The 10,025-nt window shown below is 43.4% G+C and overlaps 1 protein-coding gene across 5 annotated transcripts in view; it reads right to left on the bottom strand.

Annotated features, from left to right (window-relative positions):
• LOC130529553 (sterile alpha motif domain-containing protein 10-like) overlaps nt 1-10,025 on the bottom strand; it is a 29,963-nt gene that overhangs the window by 3,180 nt on the left and 16,758 nt on the right. For 4 of the 5 annotated variants that reach the window (XM_057039911.1, XM_057039913.1, XM_057039914.1 and 1 more), the window contains 2 exons: nt 5,881-6,049; nt 1,908-2,008 (listed from right to left, as the gene is read on the bottom strand). In XM_057039911.1, coding sequence (XP_056895891.1) covers nt 1,908-2,008; nt 5,881-6,049 — 270 coding nt within the window. Of the gene's footprint in view, nt 1-1,867; nt 2,009-5,880; nt 6,050-10,025 lie in introns of all 5 variants that reach the window. The other variant, XM_057039912.1, reaches the window with a different exon arrangement.

The raw sequence follows: 10,025 nt of genomic DNA, 5'->3' as shown, positions 1-10,025 counted from the left end.
TACACCTGGTGGCTGTAAGGCAGCGATTGAAATGATTCCTGGCTGTTTTCTGACTCTTACTGCTCTTTGTCTCTCCAGCTCTCCTCTTCTCATCCTCCTTTGCTTTGCTCCTCGGCGCATTTCGCCTACAATATGTCAGCGCATCAAAGAAAGGTTTTACAGCCAGGCTCATCGCTCCATCAGGGCGCTTCCGGTAACAGCAGTAATTTTGAATTTAAATATCTTCAGACCAACATCAGAACCCGTAATCTTACTGATACGTTGTAGATAAGGCCTTTTAGCTTGTGGGGAATATTAAGCGTGCCCTGGATTTCATGGTGCTCTGTGAGTTACTCTAATGCATCAGTTTAAAAGAAAAATCAATATGGTTCATTCCCAGGGGATCATGATGGTCTGTGCCGAATTAACATAACAATTCAAGAGGTTTTACCTGCTGCAGGTGTTGCAGAAATCTTTTCTGGGAAAAGTGGAAAACTAAGAGGGGCTGTCAGGGGATCGTAACAGCCGTCGTCCACGTACCAAGAGCACTTGTAAGAAACGTCACATCAGTTCAGTTCCTGAGAGACGTGCAGAATAGGAACAACCACGTCAGCGGTGTGGGACGAGTCTTCAGTGACGGTTCCAAATCGTACTGATCTGTGATTATTCTCACTGACATTACTGGGTTACAACTTGTGATGTATTGTGTAAACATCTCTAATTTTGTTTTCAAGGGATTATACCGAATCTGAATCTGAATTCAGGTCAGATCTATTTATATATTAGGATGTAGCAACAGTGGAATTAAGAAATAAACCGTAAAAAAGTATGTAATAGTATAAAGCAACATAAACCAGCTAAACGGAAGCATTAAAGTGAAAAGACCTCCCGAGCGCTACTGTGATTTGATGGCTCTACTTTTATCTAACTTTTTCTGCTGCTTTCATGAATTTGCCCAAATGTCGCTTCTACTCTAAATAATGACTCAAATTTTACGCTGCGCTGTTGAAACCTTCTTCACCTCTGCCTCCACGGACCATCTCACCACACTCCACATTTAATTTGCAGCTCTGCAACAGCCCATTATTGCTCCTGTCAGATGGGTCCCAAAACCTTCCTACCTTTACCAGGTTCGTGGGGTCCGATCCCCTCCAACCCCGTGAACCTGAAGTGTTTTCTGAGACCATCAAATTAGCGTGCCCTTTCAGCTCGGAGACAGAGCCTGCTGAACTGCTAAATTACCTCCATGGCGTTTTATTAATAAATGTCAAACAATTTCCATTCCACCATTAAATTTAGGATTATTTTTAAAGCTCTGGATTTAAATCCTGAGGATGATGCTCCTGCATTCGGAGACTTATTCATTATTATTAGGTAGACTATGTCTGAACACAGATAAATCTATACAAAAAAGTTGCAAATTTGGTGGAAGATTTTGCTGTGCAAGAAAAGAAGCAAATTTGCACATTTAAAATGCTCAGAGGAGGAAATGTGTAAGGTTTTGCACAGTTGCCTCTTTGCTGCCATGCTGAAAATGGGAAAAAGGACCACTTTTCCCAATCAATAAGAGGCTGAATTGGTTTGTAGTCAGAAATTCCACATCCAGCTGTTGATTCCAGATCAGGGGTGTCCAAGTGTTTCTTGTTGACTGGATAATAAAAAGGCAGCAAATAAAGCAGTTCCATCACAGTCAGAACCCCATAATGACCCCAAACTGCAGCAACGGCGTGTCGCTCAAACCGTTTGCCATAAGAGGTGCAGGCCCATAAGAGGTGCAGACCCGTTTACAACCCAACTAAACTTGTCCTGACTTTCCCACTCCCACATCCAAGCCGTGTGTCAGAACAAGCGCACGTTTGCCGTGCGCACGCGTCACTCTGTCACTTACTCCTGCTGAGGAGCTGCAGGTTGCGGACTTCTTCTCTGACCTGCAGCTGGAGGACCTGTTGGAGGACCTCCTGCCTCAACGTCTCCTGGACGATTCCCATCCTCTCCAGCTTCTCGCCATTCAAGCGCAGCAAAGCCCGCCCTGATCGCATCATAAAAGACACCATTAATGATATACCACGTAATTTGCAAACATATAGCCGCCATGACCTTTGGGGTCGTGTTGGCTTCTTTGGCTACACACATCTTTCTCACTGTTACCTTCAAATTTGTTCTCTCTCCAGTGATGTATTTACATTTATATTCATGGACTTAAAAATTCATTATGTTATGTGAACAATGACATGGTTAGGTGCATTTACTACATGTTAAAGAGAATAAAACACACCTTTTACCATGGATATATAAAGTAAACTGTTCTTAGTTGGAAAAGTTTTCCCTGTGGGTACTCTGGTGATGCACAGATACTGTACAAACCAAGAGAAAGATTGAGATACGCAGGCCAGATGGATACTCAGCGGAAGGAAATGGACGTGAATGGAGTGAAATGGGAAGAGACATGATATGAGTAATGAGAATAATTATGATTTGGGCATTTTACAGAGCTGCTGCAGGTATGATTGATTTCCCTTCTGTCTGCATCATAGAAGGACAAACCGTGTGTGTGTGTGTGTGTGTGTGTGTGTGTGTGTGTGTGTGTGCCCATGTGTTTCACTTTTTGTTTCATGTTTTTCTGAATTTCCTGAAGGCGCTGCTATGCAAATATGTGTTGTTTACTTTCATATATAATATTAAAATAATAACAGTAAAGGCACCAGCATGGACTCAGGCTATCAAATACCAGGACAAACAGATTTTTCATTCTATTAATTTGTGTAGGATATAATCATCTAATTTTATTGTGGTTGTGATTCCAGGTCTGCGGTTAGCCAACTCGGTATCCACATGGGATCAGGAAAAGTTTGATTTATTCCTGATGAACAATGCAAAAACAACTTTTTAATAAAGACACTCAACTACTGAGTAACATCATCTTTTGAATATATAATCATAGATAAAAGGAAGAGCCCATTCAGGACGCCTCCTCATTCACAATGCTAATTAACACTTAGTTGAGACACTGCAGACAGACCACTAATCACCCTCCTGTTTCCCATAGCAACACTAAAATTACACACTGATATAATAATATCACACACTTATTGTTATGATATGTACCTCTCACAGGAGCAATGGAGAGCCAAATGAGGACAGAACTGTCAGCCAGTTCCTGATTTACTGGGGTGGGGGGGCTGAAACATTACAGACAGCTCTACTCGATGCTCCTGTGAGACACACACCAGTTAGCTTTCATCATGGTTTAATGGATTTGCGTATGTGCGTAAACGTGGTTTAAAAGCACATTATTGACTTTTCCTCTGAGTCCAGACGCGCACACACACACACACACACACACACACACACACACACACACACACACACACACACGCACCGCACACACGCACACACACATTTACTGTTATACCAGCAACCTAGTTTGTGTGAGCTCTGGTGTCTGGGGGAATACAACAACATTATATTCTCTCTCTGTCTCTCGCTATCTCTTCAACGCGCACACACACACACGCGCGCGCACACACACACACACCCTTGATTCCTTCTTCTCTGCTCTTGTATGTTAATGTTAGTACCATGGGTGTCCTACAGAAAAAAACACTGTCCTTGGTCTGTGCGCCTGTGGGTGTGTGTGTGTGCGTGTGTGTGTGTGTGTGTGTGTGTGTGTGCATGCACGCATGTGTGTGTCTATACAAATGAGACAAAGCGGAGGGAACAGAGCTCAAATCAATCCCCCTCTGTCAGACTTAATACAGCTCCTAATAATTGCCTTACTCCTAAAAAAAAAAAGCGGCGCCGCTGTCACAGGGAGAAAAGAGACAAAACCAAAGTTGTTTCAATTGGGGATCACTTTTTTCGATTTGATCTCTAAATAAATTGCTTATTAAAGCAGACTGTGGAGAAATGAAAGGGTACTTTGCATCAACCTGGAAAATAATGACCCTCAAAACTCTATTTAGTATCACATTTGTGTAATCTCATCTATCCAGTGACAGGTCTTCAGTCTCACGGGCACATTTTTTTTGAAGCTCTACTCTGCGCACCTCCATCCTATCTGCCTCCTCCGCAGGTCAAAACTGACAGGAACATCTGAAGATGTGTATTCTTGATAAAGGCACAGACTGTGAGGTAACCCAGCCACAAGCACCTGGAGACGGTAACTTTCTTTTTCTGGACAGCAGGTAAGTTAATGGCTACAAAATGCAACAACAGCTTTTCTCCACAAATCTTCTGTCACATGTGGACAGAATTTAGGGCAGAAGCAGGCCACGATGTTCTCAAACCAGCCAGAGATTGTTTTGTTTGTATTTAAATGTGAGTAAAAGCTCACTGAAGATGTGGTCTCTCTGAAACACAGCAGATCCTTGGTTTTTAACCCGTTTTCTTACACATTTCCTTTCATTTGCCTCTTGCTGTGGGAAATGGATCAACCTGACAGCTGATCTTTAAAGGAAACAAGCTCATAACTGATCACTTGTGCCCATGGTAGAAGATGCGAAAGCTCTGCCTGCGTCCATGTCAGTTCACCAAGTTGACTTCAAAGCAAAACTGCATCGTGTCATGGCGCTAACATGAATTATCTCTGAATCGTTTCTGCACAAGTCTCTTTTACAATCTCTTGGTGCCTCGTAAACATTAACAATACCAAGAAGCCAGTTTGTAGGCTACTAATCTAATAATTCTTATAATCTCTTATTTCATTGCTGGCTCCATAATGCTAAAGTAACAACGTACCTTTAACAATTATTTGCACTGTTATTATACACTGGTTTTGTTTGCTCCTGAGCAATTCTGCATAAATTACCGTGCTGGGTGACAACCGTAATCAGAGGGGACGTCTAATCTGTCAGCCACGCTCAGGCTGTTTGTGTTTTGGATCAGCGCTGACCTGTATCACCTAAATTGTCCTAACAAATATTGCTATAAAAAAACAATAGAACAGAAAACAAAACAATAACAGAAAAATGGAACAACGTTGATGGAAAATGACATTGAAGAAGCTGCACAGATCTCCCGAGGCGGCTTGCTCCGCTGCGCTGGAGCTTTTTCCTGAGTGACTGTTACTTCTGGGTCGCTGAACTGAGATGATATAGACCCATTTTTCAGCGATTGATGTCAACCGCGAGTCTCTTCTTTTGCCGACAGACACGCATTGAATTTGTGTGTACGCAGCAGTTAATAGGGAACACTAAAAACCTAGATATTTCCAGGCAATCCGGTTATTGGGGCCGAATCTCTCTCGTCTATCTCTTTACATAAAACCCATCAGAGCAATGGAGCTATGGTGGCAGAGGAACTGTTATCCCTGAAGCATGGCCACCATGCACGTGTTTGTGTGCGTGTGTGTGTGTGTGCGTGGGCAATGACCCTACAGCAAATAACCTCAATCTGTTCTCTGAGAGATGGTAAAAATAATGCTGCTCTGTCTGCTCCGTCACGCCATGGTTACATCTATGTTTGTGAACGCACGTGGGCTTCGACTGTGTACGCGCACGCAGGAGAAGGAACTCGCAGGTGGTTGTTGAAACTGAAACCTACCATTTCCATTTTTTTTTTTGCAGAGCTTTCCTTTTTTTCTTTTGTGCAAAAATAGGCTCCTTTCCCTCCATCACACGAACGCCCATTAAATCTTCTTTGGAGAGATTTGGGTGTAAACCTGTTTCTGGTTGAAAAGCCTAAGCTTTGGAGCCACAGACCTTAAAATAAAACTTGTGCGACATTTGCTAAGCCCTTGATGGCTTTTCGGTTTCCCCATGCCTTCGCTGAGGTCATTGAAAGCAGCAGAGGTCAATGATTGAGATCTAATAGTGGCGCCATCATGGGGCAACATCTGCACTATCAGCAACTGCCCACCAATATAGAAAATTAACATATATTAAAGATATAAATCTGCCCTACCTGTGATTGCGTGATGGGAGAAGGCCTCTACATAGGTCAGGTAGTTGTGAGGACAGTGCTTCTTAAGCCACTTGCAAACGTCCTGCTGGGTCCACAGCACCACTGGTTTGGACAGACTGGACAGAGTAGGACTGGTGTGGTAGACTGTCAAGGCTTCCCCTGGATGCAACTGAAACAAATAAAATGGACAAACTCACGTTAGCCACGGCCAGGGAGTGTGAGAAAGACGGTTGCAGTGTTATTGACTCTGGTGATTATTTCTCCAGGTAAAACATTACAATGGAAGGTAGAACGTTCATGGCTTTATTGCTTTTTTCCTGCCAGTAATCACTCAAATATATGGACACGCTATATTTTGTCATCGTGGTGTTTAGGGAATAAAACTGAGTAATAGAAAGCAGCTTATTTAGGCTCTAGCCTCTGGCATCAACTCATTCATCTGAGGGAGAAATGGACATGCTACAATCAACGGCCAAAAAAGTGTAATTCACACAATGAGCGGGAACACAGCTCAGATTAGCGGCCAGCACGAGTTTAGAGAGCTCACAGGCGTAGCGGAGAAAACAGATGCCGCTCTCCTGATTAAAGATCTCATTCTCCAGCTTAACTTGGAACGCCTCTCCATATTTTCCTTACGTCTGGAACGTTATCACTGTGTCAAATCCGTCACATCCTGCTAGGACAATGATTCCATCTGTAGAACAACATTAATGGGTGGATTCTCATGTTTAGGGTCCATTTCACCTTGCTGTTACCCTGGTAGAATTCCTTTTTATATTTGAGGAATTAACTCAGCCATTAATGAAGTTGAAACTGGCATATTTAGCCTGAAAGGACAGCCGTTCCTTGTCCCCTCAGCTCTGTTCCTGTGGGATTTACTCTCTTCTGAGTCCATTCATTCATGCTCCAACTGGGCCAACAACACAACAAAAGGCTTTGGCTAATTTTCAACAGAAAAACACACAACTGCTGCCAAATGTTCCGCTCCATAACTGACTGTATTTAATGGGATTATGCAGGCTGGAGTGTCATAGACTTCCACACACTCTTTTTATCAATATCCAATGTTCTCCCTGTTAATGACCCTAAATGTAGTCCCCAGAACCGTCTCTCTTCTCAACGGCCAACACACACTCCTGCTGTTTAGATTATTGTCTGCTACTGTAATGAGATCTTCTCCTGTCAGTTTTGACACCAATAAACGGATCGATGTGTGGCCGGCCAACCGTTCCACTCGTCTTGATTAAAACAGCAGCGATTCTTTGCAACAATCTTTGTTTGTTTCAGAAGAGACTGAGTTAATTACCTAAATGGTCCTCCCATTCCTGATGCCTGACTTGAATTAAGAGAGATGGAGAATATTCCTCCAGGAGTCTGGAAGTGTTTAGGTAAGTAAAAGCTATTGAGACTAACAGAGCATTGTCTCGCGCATCCAAAAATAAATGGAAATATATGATCTGAGGAGGAAAAGGAAACCTGAAACTTGCCCTTATTGAAACCAGACAGGAAGTCCACTATATTTGTCAGGAGCACAAGGTCAGTTTGGTTAGTTACGCTATGGTGACTGGCTGCTAGTTGGGGTTTATAGCAGCCACATCACCCCCTTGCCCAGACTAGTCCTTTAAATTACTGCATGTCTTTATACAGGAAAAACTTTGTGTCACAACAAACTGCGAGACAAAAGAATGAAGGAAAGAAAGAATAATGGCCTTCATCATCCAAAGGGCCAGACAGACGGGAAATGGAATGATGACTCTCCATCATCCCTCCTTCTCTCTCACTCCGCCGTCTCTGTTACTGCACCGTGCTTTGGTTATCCATCAGACTGTATCTCCTCTGGCCAGATCTCCGCCTTCACTCTTCACCCTTTTACTGCCTCCCCCACTCCTCCAGAGACCTACTTCTGTCCAATGACAGGGGCTCCTTCATTTGTTAGAGGAGAGGGGACAGGAGCTGGAGCTGCTGGGGAAGGAAAGGTGCATGTATGTCGGCAAAGCGGGCAAACAAAGTAAAACCCAAAGCAAAAGTATACTTATTCATATTTTAACACCCTTAAGACAGTAAGATAGAATTGTTAAAAGTTGTTTATTTGGTGTGTCTAAAGAACACACAAAACTGTTAGAATATGTGGCTATGATAAGTCATTAAAGAAAGAAATAGCTGATCATCTGATCATCTGCTGTGCGTTGCAAAGGAAGTGTGATGCTGGAGGGCGTGACATGCCCAATTGCACCAAGTTCATGGCGTAAAATATTTATCCTTCATGAAGTGCATGATTTATAACGGTTGGACTTAATCAGTTTATTAAGCACGGGAGTCTCTGGGGTGTGACACACTATCCCCCTTTGCCTTCATCAAGCAGGTGAGCCGTGTCTTCGGTGCACATGCACACATGTGCTGCAAGGTTTGCAGGGCAGCCAGAGACACCAAGGACCCAGAACAGATGCGCTCATGCATGACGTTAAAGCAGGCGAGCATATTATTTATGTAACAGACAGGATATCAGTCAGAAAACATTTTCGCTTTTATGTTCGGCAGATTTGTGCCCTCCCGCGCGTCCCTGGCATGTGTCAAGCAGATGCTGCGCCTGCATATGTATGCTGACATACATTAAAATGCTCATCTTTTGACTCCATGCCCACTTTATAATATTAATGTATAAGTAAGAGGAAAAAATGACTGAGTGTGGCCAGAAAGAACAGTGTTTTGCTATTCTCTTGTCTTTCATTTTTTGGGGCAGTATGATAATTTGGCTATTAACTTCATATTTGCATTCAGAAATGAAAGCGGACTATATCTTACACACCCCTAACAGTTATTTAATCACAGCTAAAACTCAGATAATGAGTCAAACTTTAGCGCTTTCCAACTGATTTCCACTTCTGAGGAGCCTTAATCTTCTCTGTACTCCACCGACTCCTCTGCACTCCTTTATTGATCCTCCTATTTATATCCTTCAACAACCTAATTTGTCCTTCTCCGCTTGCTTTGTTCTTCTCTGCCAACCCAACCAGCTCCTCATGAATTTTCCTCTGCCTTCCTCCCTCCTGCTTTCTCCTTTCAATCTTTCATTTGCCCACACTCCTCTGCACCAAGCTGCTTCTCCATTAAGTGTGTGCATCTGTGTGTATCTGTGCACGTGCTTCCTCTCATTGTATCTAAATCAGGGATTAGGAGAAAGTCGAGGGCGCATGGGGGAATCCTTCAAATTCACCCTCTGCCAAGATAAGGCCTCTCCTCTGACGCCTGCCTCTGTCTGCTCTTCCACACCCGTCTCAGATTGATCAATGATTTTACCAATTAGATGAGAATGGGAAAAGGCATGTCTGGGCTGTATTGTGTGGGTGTACCTGTCTTCTATAATCTCCCACCCAGCGGCTCGCACCTGCCTTTCCCTCTCTGCATCTCCTCCTGCTGTCACTTTATTTCTCCGCAGGATAGTGAAACACTCCTTTGCTGTCTTCTCTGCATGCTTTGATGTCTAACCTAAGGTTTTCCATCTCCGGATGCTCCGATACAGGATTGAGATTTTAATCTGACCGCTGACCCGGACGGATCCTGACACGCGATCTGTCAGCACCCCGTCGCTTCATATTCCTCTCCAGTAAATAGACCAAATGTCAGCAGGCGCTATCGTGAATGCCTCCCATCGCCGTGGATCAGCCACACTCGCGTACATAAACACCACAATATGTCACTTGTTTGCCTTCCATGTTTTTAAGATGATCCAAAATTGCATTGATACAGCTGTAAGAACCTCTGGAGGAACTGCTTTTCATTGCAAATGGTCATATATCATAAATATTCTGGGGGAAACAGCTTGACTGCAGTGGCACTGACTGGAGGACTAGCAACATTGCTGCTGGATTTGCATAATCTTAGTATCAGAGGGCTGGGGGGGGGCGCTTTAAGCTTGGGAAAATCCAGAACCAAAAGTATTTACACATCAGGCCCAGTAGCCATGAAGTCAAGCTTGTGAGTTGGATGCTGTGACATTTGTCTGTAATGTCTGACTTTACTGGAGTTGTCGGGTCTCATTTTGCTTAAATAAACCAGCCTATTGAAAACTTCCTGCCTTACTTCCAAAAGGCCACATTCAAGACAAAAAGGTGACACAAAACTCAATATCCCATTTTCTCCTTTCT

The sequence above is a fragment of the Takifugu flavidus genome, chromosome 8 (assembly GCF_003711565.1).
Source record: "Takifugu flavidus isolate HTHZ2018 chromosome 8, ASM371156v2, whole genome shotgun sequence".
In the NCBI taxonomy this organism is placed as follows: Eukaryota; Metazoa; Chordata; class Actinopteri; order Tetraodontiformes; family Tetraodontidae; genus Takifugu; species Takifugu flavidus.
The sequence above is the reverse complement of the archived record's forward strand: the minus strand, read 5'-3'. Positions and strand labels throughout refer to the sequence as shown.